The sequence below is a fragment of the Cololabis saira genome, chromosome 11 (genome assembly GCF_033807715.1).
Source record: "Cololabis saira isolate AMF1-May2022 chromosome 11, fColSai1.1, whole genome shotgun sequence".
Taxonomy (NCBI): domain Eukaryota; kingdom Metazoa; phylum Chordata; class Actinopteri; order Beloniformes; family Belonidae; genus Cololabis; species Cololabis saira.
This window is the reverse complement of record NC_084597.1, coordinates 784,383-809,635: the sequence shown is the minus strand read 5'-3', so window position 1 is coordinate 809,635 and position 25,253 is coordinate 784,383. Positions and strand designations below refer to the sequence as shown.

Here is a 25,253-nt window from a genome sequence, read left to right as displayed (position 1 = left end):
AGGCCCTGTAAGGTGTTTATTATGTCTAGTTTTGTGGGAGTGCAGGGGACCAACGGAGATTGGGATTGGGAATTTATTCCTGTAAAACTTCTAATATTTTTACATGACTAGGATCAGTTACACCAAATAATATTAGTCATTTAAATGTAGTTCAAACAAAGTTTGATAAGAATGAGAGGAAGGAAGGAGGAAGGAAGGAAATAGGGAAGGAAGGAAGGAAGGAAGGAAGGAAGGAAGGAAGGAAGGAAGGAAGGAAGGAAGGAAGGAAGGAAGGAAGGAGGGAGGGAGGGAGGGAGGGAAGGAAGGAAGGAAGGAAGGAAGGAAGGAAGGAAGGAAGGAAGGAAGGAAGGAAGGAAGGAAGGAAGGAAGGAAGGAAGGAAGGAAGGAAGGAAGGAAGGAAGGAAGGAAGGAAGGAAGGAAGGAAGGAAGGAAGGAAGATGGAAGGAAGGAAGGAAGGAAGGAAGGAAGGAAGGAAGGAAGGAAGGAAGGAAGGAAGGAAGGAAGGAAGAAAGTGGATGAGAAAAAGGAAGGAAGGAAGGAAGATGGAGGGAGTAAGGAAAGAAGGAAGGAAGGAAGGAAGGAAGGAAGATGGAGGGAGGAAGGAAGGAAGGAAGGAAGGAAGGAAGGAAGGAAGGAAGGAAGAAAGGAAGGAAGGAAGGAAGGAAGGAAGGAAGGAAGGAAGGAAGGAAGATGGAAGGAAGGAAGGAAGGAAGGAAGGAAGGAAGGAAGGAAGGAAGGAAGGAAGGAAGGAAGATGGAAGGAAGGAAGGAAGGAAGGAAGATGGAAGGAAGGAAGGAAGGAAGGAAGGAAGGAAGGAAGGAAGGAAGGAAGGAAGGAAGGAAGGAAGAAAGTGGATGAGAAAAAGGAAGGAAGGAAGGAAGATGGAGGGAGGGAGGAAGGAAGGAAGGAAGGAAGGAAGGAAGGAAGGAAGGAAGGAAGGAAGGAAGGAAGGAAGGAAGGAAGGAAGGAAGGAAGGAAGATGGAAGGAAGGAAGGAAGGAAGGAAGGAAGGAAGGAAGGAAGGAAGGAAGGAAGGAAGGAAGGAAGGAAGGAAGGAAGGAAGGAAGATGGAAGGAAGGAAGGAAGGAAGGAAGGAAGGAAGAAAGGAAGGAAGGAAGGAAGGAAGGAAGGAAGGAAGGAAGAAAGTGGATGAGAAAAAGGAAGGAAGGAAGGAAGATGGAGGGAGTAAGGAAAGAAGGAAGGAAGGAAGGAAGGAAGGAAGATGGAGGGAGGAAGGAAGGAAGGAAGGAAGGAAGGAAGGAAGGAAGGAAGAAAGGAAGGAAGGAAGGAAGGAAGGAAGGAAGGAAGGAAGGAAGGAAGGAAGATGGAAGGAAGGAAGGAAGGAAGGAAGAAAGAAAGTGGATGAGAAAAAGGAAGGAAGGAAGGAAGGAAGGAAGGAAGGAAGGAAGAAAGTGGAAGAGAAAAAGGAAGGAAGGAAGGAAGGAAGGAAGGAAGAAAGTGGAAGAGAAAAAGGAAGGAAGGAAGGAAGATGGAGGGAAGGAAGGAAGGAAGGAAGGAAGATGGAAGGAAGGAAGAAAGGAAGGAAGGAAGATGGAAGGAAGGAAGAAAGGAAGGAAGAAAGTGGATGAGAAAAAGGAAGGAAGGAAGGAAGGAAGGAAGGAAGGAAGAAAGTGGAAGAGAAAAAGGAAGGAAGGAAGGAAGATGGAGGGAAGGAAGGAAGGAAGGAAGGAAGATGGAAGGAAGGAAGAAAGGAAGGAAGGAAGATGGAAGGAAGGAAGAAAGGAAGGAAGAAAGTGGATGAGAAAAAGGAAGGAAGGAAGGAAGGAAGAAAGTGGAAGAGAAAAAGGAAGGAAGGAAGATGGAAGGAAGATGGAGGGAGGAAGGAAGGAAGGAAGGAAGGAAGGAAGGAAGGAAGGAAGGAAGGAAGGAAGGAAGATGGAGGGAGGAAGGAAGGAAGGAAGGAAGGAAGATGGAGGGAGGAAGGAAGGAAGGAAGGAAGGAAGGAAGATGGAGGCAGGAAGGAAGGAAAGAAGGAAGTGGTAAAGGTAAAAAAGGAAAAGGTTTGTCGTGACTTTAAACTCCATCAAACGTATAAATGTATTTCCAGGTTCCGTCTCTGCTCGTCCTACAGCCGGACCGGGGAGGAAGTGGCCAGGACGTGGCCAGGAAGTGGAGGTCGCCATGGCAACCAGAGCGGGGGACGACCCCGACTCCCTGATGGATCTGGCCACGAACTTCTGCCTGAGAAACCTCCGCAAAACCATGTGTTACCAGGGAAACCGAAACAAGCTGCGCCTGCGCTCCGACGTCTTCCTGCCCAGCGAGATCTGCGACAAGCTCGTCAACACGTACGTAAATAATAAAATAATAGTTAAAATAACTGTTCTACTGGTCAACACGTACGTAATAAAGTTATATAACAGTTAAAATAACTGTTCTACTGGTCAACACGTACGTAATAAAGTTATATAACAGTTAAAATAACTGTTCTACTGGTCAACACGTACGTAAAAAACATAAAAAATAACTATTAAAATAACTGTTCTAGCTGGTCAACACGTACGTAAAAGATAAAATAATAGTTAAAATAACTGTTCTACTGGTCAACACGTACGTAATAAACTAAATAACTGTTCTACTGGTCAACACGTACGTAATAAACTAAATAACTGTTCTACTGGTCAACACGTACGTAATAATAAAATAACTGTTCTACTGGTCAACACGTACGTAATAAACTAAATAACTGTTAAAATAACTGTTCTACTGGTCAACACGTACGTAATAATAAAATAACTGTTCTACTGGTCAACACGTACGTAATAATAAAATAACTGTTCTACTGGTCAACACGTACGTAATAAACTAAATAACTGTTCTACTGGTCAACACGTACGTAATAATAAAATAACTGTTCTACTGGTCAACACGTACGTAATAAACTAAATAACTGTTCTACTGGTCAACACGTACGTAATAATAAAATAACTGTTCTACTGGTCAACACGTACGTAATAAACTAAATAACTGTTCTACTGGTCAACACGTACGTAATAAACTAAATAACTGTTCTACTGGTCAACACGTACGTAATAAACTAAATAACTGTTCTACTGGTCAACACGTACGTAATAAACTAAATAACTGTTCTACTGGTCAACATGTACGTAATAAACTAAATAACTGTTCTACTGGTCAACACGTACGTAATAAACTAAATAACTGTTCTACTGGTCAACACGTACGTAATAATAAAATAACTGTTCTACTGGTCAACACGTACGTAATAATAAAATAACTGTTCTACTGGTCAACACGTATGTAATAAACTAAATAACTGTTCTACTGGTCAACATGTACGTAATAAACTAAATAACTGTTCTACTGGTCAACACGTACGTAATAAACTAAATAACTGTTCTACTGGTCAACACGTACGTAATAAACTAAATAACTGTTCTACTGGTCAACACGTACGTAATAATAAAATAACTGTTCTACTGGTCAACACGTACGTAATAAACTAAATAACTGTTCTACTGGTCAACACGTACGTAATAAACTAAATAACTGTTCTACTGGTCAACACGTACGTAATAATAAAATAACTGTTCTACTGGTCAACACGTACGTAATAAACTAAATAACTGTTCTACTGGTCAACACGTACGTAATAAACTAAATAACTGTTCTACTGGTCAACATGTACGTAATAAACTAAATAACTGTTCTACTGGTCAACACGTACGTAATAAACTAAATAACTGTTCTACTGGTCAACACGTACGTAATAAACTAAATAACTGTTCTACTGGTCAACACGTACGTAATAAACTAAATAACTGTTCTACTGGTCAACACGTACGTAATAAACTAAATAACTGTTCTACTGGTCAACACGTACGTAATAAACTAAATAACTGTTCTACTGGTCAACACGTACGTAATAAACTAAATAACTGTTCTACTGGTCAACACGTACGTAATAAACTAAATAACTGTTCTACTGGTCAACACGTACGTAATAAACTAAATAACTGTTCTACTGGTCAACACGTACGTAATAATAAAATAACTGTTCTACTGGTCAACACGTACGTAATAATAAAATAACTGTTCTACTGGTCAACACGTATGTAATAAACTAAATAACTGTTCTACTGGTCAACATGTACGTAATAAACTAAATAACTGTTCTACTGGTCAACACGTACGTAATAAACTAAATAACTGTTCTACTGGTCAACACGTACGTAATAAACTAAATAACTGTTCTACTGGTCAACACGTACGTAATAAACTAAATAACTGTTCTACTGGTCAACACGTACGTAATAATAAAATAACTGTTCTACTGGTCAACACGTACGTAAAAAACATAAAAAATAACTGTTCTACTGGTCAACACGTACGTAAAAAACATAAAAAATAACTGTTCTACTGGTCAACACGTACGTAATAAACTAAATAACTGTTCTACTTTTCTATGAAATAAGTAGAAAAATCTGCAAGAGTCGAAATGTCGAGAAAAAAGTCGAAATGTCGAGAAAAAAGTCGAAATGTCGAGAAAAAAGTCGAAATGTCGAGAAAAAAGTCGAAATGTCGAGAAAAAAGTCGAAATGTCGAAAAAAAAGTCGAAATGTCGAGAAAAAAGTCGAAATGTCGAGAAAAAAGTCGAAATGTTGTGAAAAAAGTAAAAAAAATTGTGAAAAAAGTCGTAATGTCGAGAAAAAAAAGGCGAGATGTTGTGAAAAAAGTCAAAAATGTTGTGAAAAAAGTCGTAATGTCGAGAAAAAAGTTAAAATTTTGCGAAAAAAACTTAAAATGTTGAGAAAAAAATCGAAATGTTGAGAAAAAAGTTGAAATGTTGAGAAAAACAGTCAAAATTTTGTGAAAAAAGTCGAGAAAAAAAGTCAAAAATGTAAAAAAAGTCGAAATGTCGAAAAAAGTCGAAATGTCGAGAAAAAAGTCAGAAAAAAAGTCAAAATTTTGTGAAAAAAGTCGAGAAAAAAAGTCAAAAATGTTGTGAAAAAGTCGAAATGTTGAGAAAAAAGTCGAAATGTTGTGAAAAAAGTCAAAAATGTTGTGAAAAAAGTCGTAATGTCGAGAAAAAAAGGCGAAATGTCGAAAAAAGTCGAAATGTCGAGAAAAAAGTCCGAAAAAAAGTCAAAATTTTGTGAAAAAAGTCGAGAAAAAAAGTCAAAAATGTTGTGAAAAAGTCGAAATGTTGAGAAAAAAGTCGAAATGTTGTGAAAAAAGTAAAAATTTTGCGAAAAAACTTAAAATGTTGAGAAAAAAATCGAAATGTTGAGAAAAAAGTTGAAATGTTGAGAAAAACAGTCAAAATTTTGTGAAAAAAGTCGAGAAAAAAAGTCAAAAATGTTGTGAAAAAAGTCGAAATGTTGAGAAAAAAGTAAAAATTTTGTGAAAATAGTGGAGAAAAAAAGTAAAAAATGTTGTGAATAAAAGTTGAAATGTCAAAACAAAAGTCATTACCAGAAAAATAACTTATTTGACTTTTTCACCTGTTTCAAGTAAATTTTCACTTAAAATGAGTAGAAAAAGTAGAAAACTTCTTCCTGCCCAGCGAAATCTGCGACAAGCTGGTCAACACGTACGTAATAAACTAAATAACTGTTCTACTGGTCAACACGTACGTAATAAACTAAATAACTGTTCTACTGGTCAACACGTACGTAATAAACTAAATAACTGTTCTACTGGTCAACACGTACGTAATAAACTAAATAACTGTTCTACTGGTCAACACGTACGTAATAAACTAAATAACTGTTCTACTGGTCAACACGTACGTAATAAACTAAATAACTGTTCTACTGGTCAACACGTACGTAATAATAAAATAACTGTTCTACTGGTCAACACGTACGTAATAAACTAAATAACTGTTCTACTGGTCAACACGTACGTAATAAACTAAATAACTGTTCTACTGGTCAACACGTACGTAATAAACTAAATAACTGTTCTACTGGTCAACACGTACGTAATAAACTAAATAACTGTTCTACTGGTCAACACGTACGTAATAAACTAAATAACTGTTCTACTGGTCAACACGTACGTAATAAACTAAATAACTGTTCTACTGGTCAACACGTACGTTATAAACTAAATAACTGTTCTACTGGTCAACACGTACGTAATAAACTAAATAACTGTTCTACTGGTCAACACGTACGTAATAAACTAAATAACTGTTCTACTGGTCAACACGTACGTAATAAACTAAATAACTGTTCTACTGGTCAACACGTACGTAATAAACTAAATAACTGTTAAAATAACTGTTCTACTGGTCAACACGTACGTAATAAACTAAATAACTGTTCTACTGGTCAACACGTACGTAATAAACTAAATAACTGTTCTACTGGTCAACACGTACGTAATAAACTAAATAACTGTTCTACTGGTCAACACGTACGTAATAAACTAAATAACTGTTCTACTGGTCAACACGTACGTAATAAACTAAATAACTGTTCTACTGGTCAACACGTACGTAATAAACTAAATAACTGTTCTACTGGTCAACACGTACGTAATAAACTAAATAACTGTTCTACTTTTCTATGAAATAAGTAAAAAAATCTGCCAGTGTCGAAATGTTGAGAAAAAAGTTGAAATGTTGAGAAAAAAGTCAAAAATTTTGTGAAAAAAGTCGTAATGTCGAGAAAAAAAGGCGAAATGTTGTGAAAAAAGTCGAGAAAAAAAGTCAAAAATGTAAAAAAGTCGAAATGTCGAGAAAAAAGTCGAAATATCGAGAAAAAAGTCGAAATGTTGTGAAAAAAGTCGAAATGTCGAAAAAAAAGTCAAAATTTTGGGAAAAAAGTAGAGAAAAAAAGTCAAAAATGTTGTGAAAAAAGTCGAAATGTTGTGAAAAAAGTCGAAATGTCGAGAAAAAAGTCGAAATATCGAGAAAAAAAGTCAAAATTTTGTGAAAAAAGTCGAGAAAAAAAGTCAAACATTTTGTGAAAAAAGTTGAAATGTTGAGAAAAAAGTCAAAATTTTGTGAAAATAGTGGAGAAAAAAAGTCAAAAATGTTGTGAATAAAAGTTGAAATGTCAAAACAAAAGTCATTACCAGAAAAATAACTTATTTGACTTTTTCACCTGTTTCAAGTAAATTTTCACTTAAAATGAGTAGAAAAAGTAGAAAACTAAATAACTGTTCTACTGGTCAACACGTACGTAATAATAAAATAACTGTTCTACTGGTCAACACGTACGTAATAAACTAAATAACTGTTCTACTGGTCAACATGTACGTAATAAACTAAATAACTGTTCTACTGGTCAACACGTACGTAATAAACTAAATAACTGTTCTACTGGTCAACACGTACGTAATAAACTAAATAACTGTTCTACTGGTCAACACGTACGTAATAAACTAAATAACTGTTCTACTGGTCAACACGTACGTAATAAACTAAATAACTGTTCTACTGGTCAACACGTACGTAATAAACTAAATAACTGTTCTACTGGTCAACACGTACGTAATAAACTAAATAACTGTTCTACTGGTCAACACGTACGTAATAAACTAAATAACTGTTCTACTGGTCAACACGTACGTAATAAACTAAATAACTGTTCTACTGGTCAACACGTACGTAATAAACTAAATAACTGTTCTACTGGTCAACACGTACGTAATAAACTAAATAACTGTTCTACTGGTCAACACGTACGTAATAAACTAAATAACTGTTCTACTGGTCAACACGTACGTAATAAACTAAATAACTGTTCTACTGGTCAACACGTACGTAATAATAAAATAACTGTTCTACTGGTCAACACGTACGTAATAAACTAAATAACTGTTCTACTGGTCAACACGTACGTAATAAACTAAATAACTGTTCTACTTTTCTACGAAATAAGTAGAAAAATCTGCCAGAGTCGAAATGTCGAGAAAAAAGTCGAAATGTTGAGAAAAAAGTCGAAATGTTGTGAAAAAAGTCGAAATGTCGAGAAAAAAGTCGAAATATCGAGAAAAAAAGTCAAACATTTTGTGAAAAAAGTCGAAATGTTGAGAAAAAAGTCAAAATTTTGTGAAAATAGTGGAGAAAAAAAGTCAAAAATGTTGTGAATAAAAGTTGAAATGTCAAAACAAAAGTCATTACCAGAAAAATAACTTATTTGACTTTTTCACCTGTTTCAAGTACATTTTCACCTAAAATGAGTAGAAAAAGTAGAAAACGGAATAACTGTTCTACTGGTCAACACGTACGTAATAAACTAAATAACTGTTCTACTGGTCAACACGTACGTAATAAACTAAATAACTGTTCTACTGGTCAACACGTACGTAATAAACTAAATAACTGTTCTACTGGTCAACACGTACGTAATAAACTAAATAACTGTTCTACTGGTCAACACGTACGTAATAAACTAAATAACTGTTCTACTGGTCAACACGTACGTAATAAACTAAATAACTGTTCTACTGGTCAACACGTACGTAATAAACTAAATAACTGTTCTACTGGTCAACACGTACGTAATAATAAAATAACTGTTCTACTGGTCAACACGTACGTAATAAAGTAAATAACTGTTCTACTGGTCAACACGTACGTAATAAACTAAATAACTGTTCTACTGGTCAACACGTACGTAATAAACTAAATAACTGTTCTACTGGTCAACACGTACGTAATAAACTAAATAACTGTTCTACTGGTCAACACGTACATAATAAACTAAATAACTGTTCTACTGGTCAACACGTACGTAATAATAAAATAACTGTTCTACTGGTCAACACGTACGTAATAAAGTAAATAACTGTTCTACTGGTCAACACGTACGTAATAAACTAAATAACTGTTCTACTGGTCAACACGTACGTAATAAACTAAATAACTGTTCTACTGGTCAACACGTACATAATAAACTAAATAACTGTTCTACTGGTCAACACGTAATAAACTAAATAACTGTTCTACTGGTCAACACGTACGTAATAAACTAAATAACTGTTCTACTGGTCAACACGTATAATAAACTAAATAACTGTTCTACTGGTCAACACGTACGTAATAATAAAATAACTGTTCTACTTTTCTATGAAATAAGTAAAAAAATCTGCCAGTGTCGAAATGTTGAGAAAAAAGTTGAAATGTTGAGAAAAAAGTCAAAAATTTTGTGAAAAAAGTCGTAATGTCGAGAAAAAAAGGCGAAATGTTGTGAAAAAAGTCGAGAAAAAAAGTCAAAAATGTAAAAAAGTCGAAATATCGAGAAAAAAGTCGAAATGTTGTGAAAAAAGTTGAAATGTCGAAAAAAAAAGTCAACATTTTGGGAAAAAAAGTAGAGAAAAAAGTCAAAAATGTTGTGAAAAAAGTCGAAATGTTGTGAAAAAAGTCGAAATGTCGAGAAAAAAGTTGAAATATCGAGAAAAAAGTCAAAATTTTGTGAAAATAGTGGAGAAAAAAAGTCAAAAATGTTATGAATAAAAGTTGAAATGTCAAAACAAAAGTCATTACCAGAAAAATAACTTATTTGACTTTTTCACCTGTTTCAAGTAAATTTTCACTTAAAATGAGTAGAAAAAGTAGAAAACGAAATAACTGTTCTACTGGTCAACACGTACGTAATAAACTAAATAACTGTTCTACTGGTCAACACGTACGTAATAAACTAAATAACTGTTCTACTGGTCAACACGTACGTAATAAACTAAATAACTGTTCTACTGGTCAACACGTACGTAATAATAAAATAACTGTTCTACTGGTCAACACGTACGTAATAATAAAATAACTGTTCTACTGGTCAACACGTACGTAATAAACTAAATAACTGTTCTACTGGTCAACACGTACGTAATAAACTAAATAACTGTTCTACTGGTCAACACGTACGTAATAATAAAATAACTGTTCTACTGGTCAACACGTACGTAATAAACTAAATAACTGTTCTACTGGTCAACACGTACGTAATAAACTAAATAACTGTTCTACTGGTCAACACGTACGTAATAAACTAAATAACTGTTCTACTGGTCAACACGTACGTACTAAACTAAATAACTGTTCTACTGGTCAACACGTACGTAATAAACTAAATAACTGTTCTACTGGTCAACACGTACGTAATAATAAAATAACTGTTCTACTGGTCAACACGTACGTAATAATAAAATAACTGTTCTACTGGTCAACACGTACGTAATAAACTAAATAACTGTTCTACTGGTCAACACGTACGTAATAAACTAAATAACTGTTCTACTGGTCAACACGTACGTAATAATAAAATAACTGTTCTACTGGTCAACACGTACGTAATAAACTAAATAACTGTTCTACTGGTCAACACGTATGTAATAAACTAAATAACTGTTCTACTGGTCAACACGTACGTAATAAACTAAATAACTGTTCTACTGGTCAACACGTATGTAATAAACTAAATAACTGTTCTACTGGTCAACACGTACGTAATAAACTAAATAACTGTTCTACTTTTCTATGAAATAAGTAAAAAAATCTGCCAGTGTCGAAATGTCGAGAAAAAAGTCAAAAATTTTGTGAAAAAAGTCGTAATGTCGATAAAAAAAGTCAACATTTTGTGAAAAAAGTAGAGAAAAAAAGTCAAAAATGTAAAAAAGTCGAAATGTCGAGAAAAAAGTCGAAATGTTGTGAAAAAAGTTGAAATGTCGAAAAAAAAGTCAACATTTTGTGAAAAAAGTAGAGAAAAAAAGTCAAAAATGTTGTGAAAAAAGTCGAAATGTTGAGAAAAAAGTCAAAAATTTTGTGAAAAAAGTCGTAATGTCGATAAAAAAAAGGCGAAATGTTGTGAAAAAAGTCGAGAAAAAAGGTCAAAAATGTAATAAAGTCGAAATGTCGAAAAAAAAAGTCAAAATTTTGGGAAAAAAGTAGAGAAAAAAAGTCAAACATTTTGTGAAAAAAGTCGAAATGTTGAGAAAAAAGTCGAAATTTTGTGAAAATAGTGGAGAAAAAAAGTAAAAAATGTTGTGAATAAAAGTTGAAATGTCAAAACAAAAGTCATTACCAGAAAAATAACTTATTTGACTTTTTCACCTGTTTCAAGTAAATTTTCACTTAAAATGAGTAGAAAAAGTAGAAAACGAAATAACTGTTCTACTGGTCAACACGTACGTAATAAACTAAATAACTGTTCTACTGGTCAACACGTACGTAATAAACTAAATAACTGTTCTACTGGTCAACACGTACGTAATAATAAAATAACTGTTCTACTGGTCAACACGTACGTAATAAACTAAATAACTGTTCTACTGGTCAACACGTACGTAATAAACTAAATAACTGTTCTACTGGTCAACACGTACGTAATAAACTAAATAACTGTTCTACTGGTCAACACGTACGTAATAAACTAAATAACTGTTCTACTGGTCAACACGTACGTAATAATAAAATAACTGTTCTACTGGTCAACACGTACGTAATAAACTAAATAACTGTTCTACTTTTCTATGAAATAAGTAAAAAAATCTGCCAGTGTCGAAATGTCGAGAAAAAAGTTGAAATGTTGAGAAAAAAGTCAAAAATTTTGTGAAAAAAGTCGTAATGTCGAGAAAAAAAGGCGAAATGTTGTGAAAAAAGTCGAGAAAAAAGTCAAAAATGTAAAAAAGTCGAAATGTCGAGAAAAAAGTCGAAATGTTGTGAAAAAAGTTGAAATTTCGAAAAAAAAAGTCAACATTTTGGGAAAAAAGTAGAGAAAAAAAGTCAAAAATGTTGTGAAAAAAGTCGAAATGTCGAGAAAAAAGTCGAAATATCGAGAAAAAAAGTCAAACATTTTGTGAAAAAAGTCGAAATGTTGAGAAAAAAGTCAAAATTTTGTGAAAATAGGGTAGAAAAAAAGTCAAAAATGTTGTGAATAAAAGTTGAAATGTCAAAACAAAAGTCATTACCAGAAAAATAACTTATTTGACTTTTTCACCTGTTTCAAGTAAATTTTCACTTAAAATGAGTAGAAAAAGTAGAAAACGAAATAACTGTTCTACTGGTCAACACGTACGTAATAAACTAAATAACTGTTCTACTGGTCAACACGTACGTAATAAACTAAATAACTGTTCTACTGGTCAACACGTACGTAATAAACTAAATAACTGTTCTACTGGTCAACACGTACGTAATAAACTAAATAACTGTTCTACTGGTCAACACGTACGTAATAAACTAAATAACTGTTCTACTGGTCAACACGTATGTAATAAACTAAATAACTGTTCTACTGGTCAACACGTACGTAATAAATAAATAACTGTTCTACTGGTAAACACGTACGTAATAAACTAAATAACTGTTCTACTGGTCAACATGTACGTAATAAACTAAATAACTGTTCTACTGGTCAACACGTACGTAATAATAAAATAACTTAAAATAACTGTTCTACTGGTCAACACGTACGTAATAAACTAAATAACTGTTCTACTGGTCAACACGTACGTAATAATAAAATAACTGTTCTACTGGTCAACACGTACGTAATAAACTAAATAACTGTTCTACTGGTCAACACGTACGTAATAAACTAAATAACTGTTCTACTGGTCAACACGTACGTAATAAACTAAATAACTGTTCTACTGGTCAACACGTACGTAATAAACGAAATAACTGTTCTACTGGTCAACACGTACGTAATAAACTAAATAACTGTTCTACTGGTCAACACGTACGTTATAAACTAAATAACTGTTCTACTGGTCAACACGTACGTAATAAACTAAATAACTGTTCTACTGGTCAACACGTACGTAATAATAAAATAACTGTTCTACTGGTCAACACGTACGTAATAAACTAAATAACTGTTCTACTGGTCAACACGTACGTAATAAACTAAATAACTGTTCTACTGGTCAACACGTACGTAATAAACTAAATAACTGTTCTACTGGTCAACACGTACGTAATAAACTAAATAACAGTTCTACTGGTCAACACGTACGTAATAAACTAAATAACTGTTCTACTGGTCAACACGTACGTAATAATAAAATAACTGTTCTACTGGTCAACACGTACGTAATAAACTAAATAACTGTTCTACTGGTCAACACGTACGTAATAATAAAATAACTGTTCTACTGGTCAACACGTACGTAATAATAAAATAACTGTTCTACTGGTCAACACGTACGTAATAAACTAAATAACTGTTCTACTGGTCAACACGTACGTAATAAACTAAATAACTGTTCTACTGGTCAACACGTACGTTATAAACTAAATAACTGTTCTACTGGTCAACACGTACGTTATAAACAAAATAACTGTTCTACTGGTCAACACGTACGTAATAAACTAAATAACTGTTCTACTGGTCAACACGTACGTAATAAACTAAATAACTGTTCTACTGGTCAACACGTACGTAATAAACTAAATAACTGTTCTACTGGTCAACACGTACGTAATAAACTAAATAACTGTTCTACTGGTCAACACGTACGTAATAAACTAAATAACTGTTAAAATAACTGTTCTACTGGTCAACACGTACGTAATAAACTAAATAACTGTTCTACTGGTCAACACGTACGTAATAAACTAAATAACTGTTAAAATAACTGTTCTACTGGTCAACACGTACGTAATAAACTAAATAACTGTTAAAATAACTGTTCTACTGGTCAACACGTACGTAATAAACTAAATAACTGTTCTACTGGTCAACACGTACGTAATAATAAAATAACTGTTCTACTGGTCAACACGTACGTAATAAACTAAATAACTGTTCTACTGGTCAACACGTACGTAATAAACTAAATAACTGTTCTACTGGTCAACACGTACGTAATAAACTAAATAACTGTTCTACTGGTCAACACGTACGTAATAAACTAAATAACTGTTCTACTGGTCAACACGTACGTAATAAACTAAATAACTGTTCTACTGGTCAACACGTACGTAATAAACTAAATAACTGTTCTACTGGTCAACACGTACGTAATAAACTAAATAACTGTTCTACTGGTCAACACGTACGTAATAAACTAAATAACTGTTCTACTGGTCAACACGTACGTAATAAACTAAATAACTGTTCTACTGGTCAACACGTACGTAATAAACTAAATAACTGTTCTACTGGTCAACACGTACGTTATAAACTAAATAACTGTTCTACTGGTCAACACGTACGTAATAATAAAATAACTGTTCTACTGGTCAACACGTACGTAATAAACTAAATAACTGTTCTACTGGTCAACACGTACGTAATAAACTAAATAACTGTTCTACTGGTCAACACGTACGTAATAAACTAAATAACTGTTCTACTGGTCAACACGTACGTAATAAACTAAATAACTGTTCTACTGGTCAACACGTACGTAATAAACTAAATAACTGTTCTACTGGTCAACACGTACGTAATAAACTAAATAACTGTTCTACTGGTCAACACGTACGTAATAAACTAAATAACTGTTAAAATAACTGTTCTACTGGTCAACACGTACGTAATAAACTAAATAACTGTTCTACTGGTCAACACGTACGTAATAAACTAAATAACTGTTCTACTGGTCAACACGTACGTAATAAACTAAATAACTGTTCTACTGGTCAACACGTACGTAATAAACTAAATAACTGTTCTACTGGTCAACACGTACGTAATAAACTAAATAACTGTTCTACTGGTCAACACGTACGTAATAAACTAAATAACTGTTCTACTGGTCAACACGTACGTAATAATAAAATAACTGTTCTACTGGTCAACACGTACGTAATAAACTAAATAACTGTTCTACTGGTCAACACGTACGTAATAATAAAATAACTGTTCTACTGGTCAACACGTACGTAATAATAAAATAACTGTTCTACTGGTCAACACGTACGTAATAAACTAAATAACTGTTCTACTGGTCAACACGTACGTAATAATAAAATAACTGTTCTACTGGTCAACACGTACGTAATAAACTAAATAACTGTTCTACTGGTCAACACGTACGTAATAAACTAAATAACTGTTCTACTGGTCAACACGTACGTAATAAACTAAATAACTGTTCTACTGGTCAACACGTACGTAATAAACTAAATAACTGTTCTACTGGTCAACACGTACGTTATAAACTAAATAACTGTTCTACTGGTCAACACGTACGTAATAATAAAATAACTGTTCTACTGGTCAACACGTACGTAATAAACTAAATAACTGTTCTACTGGTCAACACGTACGTAATAAACTAAATAACTGTTCTACTGGTCAACACGTACGTAATAAACTAAATAACTGTGTTACTGGTCAACACGTACGTAATAAATAAATAACTGTTCTACTGGTCAACACGTACGTAATAATAAAATAACTGTTCTACTGGTCAACACGTACGTAATAAACTAAATAACTGTTCTACTGGTCAACACGTACGTAATAAACTAAATAACTGTTCTACTGGTCAACACGTACGTAATAATAAAATAACTGTTCTACTGGTCAACACGTACGTAATAAACTAAATAACTGTTCTACTGGTCAACACGTACGTAATAATAAAATAACTGTTCTACTGGTCAACACGTACGTAATAAACTAAATAACTGTTCTACTGGTCAACACGTACGTAATAAACTAAATAACTGTTCTACTGGTCAACACGTACGTAATAAACTAAATAACTGTTCTACTGGTCAACACGTACGTAATAAACTAAATAACTGTTCTACTGGTCAACACGTACGTAATAAACTAAATAACTGTTCTACTGGTCAACACGTACGTAATAATAAAATAACTGTTCTACTTTTCTATGAAATAAGTAGAAAAATCTGCCAGTGTCGAAATGTCGAGAAAAAAGTTGAAATGTTGAGAAAAAAGTCGAAATGTTGTGAAAAAAGTAAAAATTGTGAAAAAAGTCGTAATGTCGAGAAAAAAAAGGCGAGATGTTGTGAAAAAAGTCGAGAAAAAAAGTCAAAAATGTAAAAAAAGTGGAAATGTCGAGAAAAAAGTCAGAAAAAAAGTCAAAATTTTGTGAAAAAAGTCGAGAAAAAAAGTCAAAAATGTTGTGAAAAAGTCGAAATGTTGAGAAAAAAGTCGAAATGTTGTGAAAAAAGTCAAAAATGTTGTGAAAAAAGTCAAAAATGTTGTGAAAAAAGTCGAAATGTCGAGAAAAAAGTAAAAATTTTGCGAAAAAACTTAAAATGTTGAGAAAAAAATCGAAATGTTGAGAAAAAAGTTGAAATGTTGAGAAAAACAGTCGAAATGTTGTGAAAAAAGTCGAAATGTCGAGAAAAAAGTCGAAATATCGAGAAAAAAAGTCAAAATTTTGTGAAAAAAGTTGAGAAAAAAAGTAAAAAATGTGAAAAAAGTCGAAAAGTTGAGAAAAAAGTCAAAATTTTGTGAAAATAGTGGAGAAAAAAAGTAAAAAATGTTGTGAATAAAAGTTGAAATGTCAAAACAAAAGTCATTACCAGAAAAATAACTTATTTGACTTTTTCACCTGTTTCAAGTAAATTTTCACTTAAAATGAGTAGAAAAAGTAGAAAACTTCTTCCTGCCCAGCGAAATCTGCGACAAGCTGGTCAACACGTACGTAATAAACTAAATAACTGTTCTACTGGTCAACACGTACGTAATAAACTAAATAACTGTTCTACTGGTCAACACGTACGTAATAATAAAATAACTGTTCTACTGGTCAACACGTACGTAATAAACTAAATAACTGTTCTACTGGTCAACACGTACGTAATAAACTAAATAACTGTTCTACTGGTCAACACGTACGTAATAATAAAATAACTGTTCTACTGGTCAACACGTACGTTATAAACTAAATAACTGTTCTACTGGTCAACACGTACGTAATAAACTAAATAACTGTTCTACTTTTCTACGAAATAAGTAGAAAAATCTGCCAGTGTCGAAATGTTGAGAAAAAAGTTGAAATGTCGAGGAAAAAAAGTCAAAATTTTGTGAAAAAACTTAAAATGTTGAGAAAAAAGACTTTTTCACAAAAGTTTGACTTTCTTTCGTTCGTTCGTTCGTTCGTTCGTTCTTTCTTTCTTTCTTTCTTTCTTTCTTTCTTTCTTTCTTTCTTTCTTTCTTTCTTTCTTTCTTTCTTTCTTTCTTTCTTTCTTTCTTTTCTACTTATTTTAGGTGAAAATTTATTTTTAGGAAGGAGTTGGTTCACACGGACAGTAACTTATGTTTTATCTCTTTTATTTCTCTTTTATTTCAGATATGTGGAGCTGGTTCACACGGACAGTAACTTTGACGTAGAGGAAAGTTTCTTCCAGCTGTTCTCGGACCCTCGGAACACCAGACTGACCCGAGTTCAGCTGAGAGAAGGTTTCGTTTGGGACCGAGATCTGGACGCCATAAGAAAACAGGTAAAACTGCAACAATTACAACTTACACTTTAGTTCTAATCCACACACGTGCGTGCCTGTGTGCGTGCGTGCATTCCTGCGTGTGTGCCTGTGTGCGTGCATTCCTGCGTGTGTGCCTGTGTGCGTGCGTGCGTTCCTGCGTGCGTGCGTTCGTGCGTGCGTGCGTTCGTGCGTGCGTGCGTGCGTGCGTGCGTGTGTGTGTGCGTTCCTGGGTGCGTTCCTGCGTGCGTGCGTTCGTGCGTGCGTGCGTTCGTGCGTGCGTGCGTTCGTGCGTGCGTGCGTGCGTGCGTGCGTGTGTGTGTGCGTTCCTGGGTGCGTTCCTGCGTGCGTGCGTGCGTGCGTTCGTGCGTGCGTGCGTTCGTGCGTGCGTGCGTGCGTGCGTGCCTGTGTGCGTGCGTTCATGTGTGCGTGCCTGTGTGTGTGCGTTCCTGCGTGTGTGCCTGTGTGTGTGCGTGCCTGCGTTCATGTGTGCGTCCCTGCGTATGTTCCTGCGTGTGTGTGTGCGTGCGTGCCTGTGTGCGTGCGTTCCTGCGTGCGTGCCTGTGTGCGTGCCTGTGTGCGTGCGTGCGTGTGTTCCTGCGTGCGTGCCTGTGTGCGTGCGTTCCTGCGTGTGTGCGTTCCTGCGTGCGTGCCTGTGTGCGTGCGTGCGTGCGTTCCAGCGTGCGTTCCTGTGTGCGTGCGTTCCTGCGTGTGTGCGTTCCTGCGTGTGTGCCTGTGTGCGTGCCTGTGTGCGTGCGTGCGTGCGTTCCTGCGTGCGTGCCTGTGTGCGTGCGTTCCTGCGTGTGTGCGTTCCTGCGTGTGTTCCTGTGTGCGTGCGTGCGTTCCTGCGTACGTCCCTGCGTATGTTCCTGCGTGCGTTCCTGCGTGCGTCCCTGCGTATGTTCCTGCGTGCGTGCCTGCGTACGCATGCGTTCCTGCCTGCGCTCCAGCGTTCCTGCGTGCGTGCCTGCGTATGTTCCTGCGTGCGTGCCTGCGTACGCGTGCCTGCGTATGTTCCTGCGTACGCGTGCCTGCGTATGTTCCTGCATGCGTGCCTCCGTATGCGTGCGTTCCTGCGTGCGTTCCTGCGTGCGTTCCTGTGTGCCTGCGTGCGTGTCTGTGTGCGTGCGTGCCTGTGTGCGTGCGTTCCAGCGTGGGTGCCTGTGTGCGTGCGTGCCTGTGTGCGTGCGTACGTTCCTGCGTGCGTGCCTGTGTGCGTGCGTTCCTGCGTGCGTGCCTGTGTGCCTGCGTGCGTTCCTGCGTGTGTGCGTTCCTGCGTGTGTGCCTGTGTGCGTTGCTGCGTGTGTGCCAGTATGAGTGCGTGCGTTCCTGTGTGCGTGCGTTCCTGCGTGCCTCCGTGCGGTGTTGATACCGGAGGGTGTAGCTCAGGCTCCGTTTCTACGTATCAAAAACAGTGGTATTTTCATGCGTTTTGGTCGTTTGTTTACACGAAAACGAAGCTCAAAGTCTCCAAAAAACATCATTTCTGAAAACTCCGGCCAAAGTTTAGATTTTTAAAACCTCCGTCTTCACGTTTGCTTGTAAACGGAGAGAAACGGACATTTAGGCTTCAGAACGTCACATTATGAGACATAAACATCACATGTATCTGTGTAATTTATAGTAGTTTTACTGTGACTGGGCTATTCAATAGCTACGGTTAGCTACGGTTAGCTACGGTTAGCTACAGTAGCTTTCTGGGGAGTCCCATCTTACAAACCTCCATTGATTGTTATTCTGTATTTGTGTTTTCTAAATGATTAGTGCATAAACTTGAACAAACCTCTTGTCTCCAGGACCTGATGGAGCTGCACCTCACCTACTGCCACCGACTCTCGTCTCGCAGCTTAAAAACACTAACTTGCTTCCGCGAGACGTTGGTGTCTCTTTGCCTGTTCGGCTGCAGCCAGATCTTCTACCGGAAGAACGGCGGCGCGCCGCTCGCCTGTAACGAAGACACAGACGACGACGACGATGACGAAGAAGAAGAAAAGAGCCCGGCGTCGTCCCGGCAGGCGTTGGAAACGGACTTTAGCTTCCAGGGATTCAACCGGCTGCGGTTGCTGAACCTGGGAGGTTTACCGGACGAGGTGGACGCCGAGTCGCTGCTCAGACCGCTCACGTCCATCACCTCGCTAGATCTGTCCAACGTGCACTTGCCCAGCACGGCGTTTCTCACGCAGTGGAAAGAAAGACTGGCCTCGCTCGTTCTCTACAACGTGGACCTGACGGAGGAAACGCTGGAAACGCTGGTGGAGCTGACCAATCTACGGTGAGAGCAAAAACTAAAATCTGACCAATCTACGGTGAGAGCAAAAACTAAAATCTGACCAATCTACGGTGAGAGCAAAAACTAAAATCTGACCAATCTACGGTGAGAGCAGAGAAAAACTCCAGATCTGACCGGGAAGATTGAGTTATTTCTAGTTAAAATGTCTCATCTGTAATTGTAAAAGTACAAGTTTCAGTGTAACCTGTAAAGGTCCAAACATTTAGAATGAGATGAATATAAAATGCTATAAAAGAGTCTGGATCTCTCTATATCTCTAAAACAAAAGTTGGGAACGGGAGTATTTGTGTAATTTATAGTTGTTTTGCTGTTTGACTGGGCCCCTACACTGCAAAAACTCACAATCTGACCAGGAGGATTGGGCTTATTTCTGGTTAAAATGTCTCATTTTTAGTCAAAAAATCCTATTACACTTAAAACAATTCTCATCACTGGGAAAAACAACAATTTTCACCTGTTTCAAGTAGATTTGCACTTGAAATACCGTATTGTCCTGAATATAAGACGGTGTTTTTTGCATTGAAATCAGACTGAAAAAGTGGGGTTCGTCTTACATTCGGGGTCTAGACGTTATACCCATTTACAACGCTAGATGGCGCCAGATATCTTTAATGCGAATGCTGAACTTACCTCCCCAGGATAAAGGAACCCCTGTAACGAAGAAGAAAAATAAAAAATAGTATAAGAAAGAAAAGAGAAGAAAATAAGAGAAGAGATAACAGAAAGTGGAGAAACGTAGCGACAATCTGGAGAAAAGAGGGTGAAGATCGGCAGGTGAACCGGCAGCTGAGGAGAAGTTATGATGCAAACTTCAAGATAATGATTTCAATGAGCCAAAATAACAGGCTTTTTCTCTCGAATATATTGTTATAATCATTTGTTTCAGATGTACTGTAATTATTTTCTGTATAAAAATTGAATTTGGTGTTCAAAAAGTCTTTTTTTAAACTTGAGTCTTGAAAAAGAGGGTCGTTTTACAATCAGGGTCGTCTTATAATCGGGACAATACGGTAGAAAAATAGTAGAAAGTAGAGTAAGTAGAAAAATCTGCCAGTGGAACAAGATTTTTTTTGCTTGTAATGAGAAGATAAATCTTAAAAGATTTTTTTTTTTTTTTCAAGTGAAAATTTACTTGAAACAGGTGAAAATTGTCAAAAAAGTTATTTTTCTGGTAATGAGTCTTGTTTTAAGTGTGATGAGATTTTCTGACTAAAAATGAGACATTTTAACTAGAAATAAGACAAATATCGGCCGCTCGGTGGCGCAGTGGGTTAAGCAGCGGCTCATATACTGAGGCTACAGTCCTCCTGCAGCGGTCGCGGGTTCGAATCCAGCCCGCGCAAGAAATAAGACGAATATTCCTGGTCAGATTGTGAGTTTTTACAGTGTCATGCTCCTCGCGCGAGCTCGTACGGACGGACGTCACTTCCCTCTTTTAATCTTCTTTATTTCCTTTATTTCTTGTTTTTGTCCTCCAGGCATCTGGACATTTCCCGCGAGAGCATGAGGACGACCAAGTTCAAGATGAACAGGAAGATCCTGACGGCCGTCGTGCAGCGTCTCGTCAACCTGGTGTCGCTGGACATTTCAGGACACGTCATGCTGGACAACTGCACCGTCCCGCACTTCGAGGAGGCCATGGGCCGCCCCAGGTGGGTTAACTAGTCCTCTAACTAGTCTAGTAACTAGTCTACTAACTAGTCTGTACAACTGCACCGTCCCGCACTTCGAGGAGGCCATGGGCCGCCCCAGGTGGGTTAACTAGTCTAACTAGTCTACTAACTAGTCTACTAACTAGTCTGGTAACTAGTCTAACTAGTCTAGTAACTAGTCTGGACAACTGCACCGTCCCGCACTTTGAGGAGGCCATGGGCCGCCCCAGGTGGGTTAACTAGTCCACTAACTAGTCTAACTAGTTTAACTAGTCTACTAACTAGTCTAACTAGTCTACTAACTAGTCTGGACAACTGCACCGTCCCGCACTTCGAGGAGGCCATGGGCCGCCCCAGGTGGGTTAACTAGTCTGACTAGTCTACTAACTAGTCTAACTAGTCTACTAACTAATCTAACTAGTCTGGTAACTAGTCTAACTAGTCTGGACAACTGCACCGTCCCGCACTTCGAGGAGGCCGTGGGCCGCCCCAGGTGGGTTAACTAGTCGAACTAGTCTAGTAACTAGTCTAACTAGCCTAACTAGTCTACTAACTAGTATAACTAGTCTAGTAACTAGTCTAACTAGTCTGGTAACTAGTCTAACTAGTCTGGTAACTAGTCTAACTAGTCTAGTAACTAGTCTAACTAGTCTGGACAACTGCACCGTCCCGCACTTCGAGGAGGCCATGGGCCGGCCCAGGTGGGTTAACTAGTCCACTAACTAGTCTAGTAACTAGTCCACTAACTAGTCTAGTAACTAGTCCACTAACTAGTCTAACTAGTCTGGACAACTGCACCGTCCCGCACTTTGAGGAGGCCGTGGGCCACCCCAGGTGGGTTAACTAGTCTACTAACTAGTAACTGGTCTAACTAGTCTAGTAACTAGTCTAACTAGCCTAGTAACTAGTCTAACTAGTCTAGTAACTAGTCTAACTAGCCTAGTAACTAGTCTAACTAGTCTAACTAGCCTAGTAACTAGTCTAACTAGTCTAACTAGTCTAGTAACTAGTCTAACTAGCCTAGTAACTAGTCTAACTAGTCTAGTAACTAGTCTAACTAGCCTAGTAACTAGTCTAACTACTCTAACTAGCCTAGTAACTAGTCTAACTAGTCTAACTAGTCTAGTAACTAGTCTAACTAGCCTAGTAACTAGTCTAACTAGTATAACTAGTCTGGACAACTGCACCGTCCCGCACTTTGAGGAGGCCGTGGGCCACCCCAGGTGGGTTAACTAGTCTACTAACTAGTAACTAGTCTAACTAGTCTAGTAACTAGTCTAACTAGCCTAGTAACTAGTCTAACTAGTCTAACTAGTCTAGTAACTAGTCTAACTAGCCTAGTAACTAGTCTAACTAGTCTAACTAGCCTAGTAACTAGTCTAACTAGTCTAGTAACTAGTCTAACTAGTCTAACTAGCCTAGTAACTAGTCTAACTAGTCTAGTAACTAGTCTAACTAGTCTAACTAGCCTAGTAACTAGTCTAACTAGTCTAACTAGCCTAGTAACTAGTCTAACTAGTCTAGTAACTAGTCTAACTAGTATAACTAGTCTGGACAACTGCACCGTCCCGCACTTCGAGGAGGCCGTGGGCCGCCCCAGGTGGGTTAACTAGTCTGACTAGTCTACTAACTAGTCTAACTAGTCTGGTAACTAGTTTAACTAGTTTAACTACTCTACTAACTAGTCTAGTAACTAGTCTAGTAACTATCTAGTAACATAATACGGTTTGACGTACATGCACGAAAATCGGTACACACCTGTATCATGTTACAACTTAAAGAAAAGTGTGACTATGAAATTATTTTGTTTATTTTTTACGTGCGGCTATGTGTGTGTGTGTGTGTGTGTGTGTGTGTGTGTGTGTGTGTGTGTGTGTGTGTGTGTGTGTGTGTGTGTGTGTATATGTGTGTGTATGTGTGTGTGTGTGTGTGTGTGTGTGTGTGTGTGTATATGTGTGTGTGTGTGTGTGTGTATATGTGTGTGTATGTGTGTGTGTGTGTGTGTGTGTGTGTGTGTGTGTATATGTGTGTGTGTGTGTGTGTGTGTGTGTGTGTGTGTGTGTGTGTGTGTGTGTGTGTGTGTGGCTATTAGTGATGCACCGAAATTGTTTGGCCGAAAATAGCAAAAAAACACTTTGGGTGTTCGGTGGAGTAAGTGGGGAAAAAAACTAACAATTAATAACGGCGTGTGGTGACGCAATCAAACAGGGAACAGCGTGAGTGAGGGGCGTGTTCGTGGTGTTAAATGCAGCAAACATGTCAGATCATTACTGGGATGTGGGAAAAAGCAGAGGAGAAATGATCCAGGCTGAGTTGGATTTGGAAAATCCGCTTGGTGATGGAGACGGTCGCACCGCGGAGGAGATCGAGGAGATAGAGCAAAGAAAAGGGCCCGAACTACCGATGCAGTGGAGAACCCTCACTGTCTGATATGACTATATGAATTATTATACAAGGCTTCAAATTGCGGAGATCAGCCCCACCGAGAAAATGATAAAGGATTATGAGAAAAAATACAATAAGTACAGTAAGACAAATTGTGACTGGCGGGTATTTCACTGCACATTTATTTGATTTATGCAATGGTGAAAAAATTGGCAAAATATTATAATAATATAAAAATTGTTCGGCATTATTCGGTATTCGGCCAAGTGTTTACTATTATTTTCGGTTTCGGCCACAAATTTTCACTTCGGTGCATCACTAGTGTGTGTGTGTGTGTGTGTGTGTGTGTGTGTGTGTGTGTGTGTGTGTGTGTGTGTGTGTGTAAAAGTCCATACATTATTATGCTGACATCATCACACATTGAAGGCAGGTCATTTATTTTATATATATATATATATCTCATTCTTTTCTGTGTTTGACCCATCATCTTTTGTTTCCTGTTCCAGCATGGAACCCTGCAAGAGCAGCATCTTCCCGCTGCAGGAGCTGAGTCGGCCGCTGCAGTTCCTGGGCTTGTACGACACCACGTTGTGTAACGTGACGCACATCCCTGCGTACAAGGTAACGCTTAAAGAGTTTAGAGTTAAAAACAGTACAAGTCATGATGATGCTCCATTCATGCCAATCTCATTATCAACATTCCGACTTTTTTCACAAAATTTTTACAATTTTCTCGACATTTCTACTTTTTTCTCAACATTTAGATTTTTTTTCTCGAAATTTCGACTTTTTCTCGTCATTTCGACTTTTTCTCGCAACTTTGACTTTTTTATCGACATTTCAATTTTTTTCTCAACATTTCAATTTTTTTCTCCGCATTTCAATTTTTTTCTCAACATTTAAATTTTTTCTCGTTATTTCGACTTTTTTCTCGACATTTTGACTTTTTTCTCGACATTTTGACTTTTTTCTCGACATTTCGATTTTTTTCTCGAAATTTTAACTTTTTTCTCGACATTTTGACTTTTTTCTCGACATTTTGACTTGTACGACACCACGTAGTGTAACGTGACGCACATCCCAGCGTACAAGGTAGTCAGTGTTTTTCCTGGCTCTAATTGAGGCAGAGTTGTATATAAATATACACCGTCCTGGTCATCAAACCGGGCCTTCAACTGGCCCAAACACTTTTTACAAGATATTTTGTATTTTGGGAGTTCTTTCTTCTTCCTTTTTCCCTTGTCTGCACACATGTTAATGGTTAATACCACTCTGGTAAGAACCTACAAAAAAACCAGAACAGACACGAAACCGACAGAAACTCGAGCAGCAGCCGTCCCGAGTCTCATATCCAATCACAATCTGAGCTAAACTACCGCAATTAACTAACCCCCAAAACTACAGAGCAGCATGACGACCACCCAGACATACACATAGTCACACAGACATATATACACACACACACACACATAGTCACACAGACATATACACACACACACACACATAGTCACACAGACATATATACACACACACACACATAGTCACACAGACATATACACACACACACATAGTCACACAGA

General features: G+C 37.2%; 1 protein-coding gene across 3 annotated transcripts in view; it reads left to right on the top strand.

Annotated features, from left to right (window-relative positions):
• Positions 1–25,253, top strand: part of LOC133454492 (protein zer-1 homolog) — a 66,908-nt gene that overhangs the window by 6,162 nt on the left and 35,493 nt on the right. For all 3 annotated transcript variants that reach the window (XM_061733218.1, XM_061733216.1, XM_061733217.1), the window contains exons 2-6: positions 2,068–2,308; positions 17,217–17,367; positions 19,143–19,618; positions 21,115–21,288; positions 24,180–24,294. In XM_061733218.1, coding sequence (XP_061589202.1) covers positions 2,142–2,308; positions 17,217–17,367; positions 19,143–19,618; positions 21,115–21,288; positions 24,180–24,294 — 1,083 coding nt within the window. In that variant the 5' untranslated portion in view covers positions 2,068–2,141. The remainder of the gene's footprint in view (positions 1–2,067; positions 2,309–17,216; positions 17,368–19,142; positions 19,619–21,114; positions 21,289–24,179; positions 24,295–25,253) is intronic.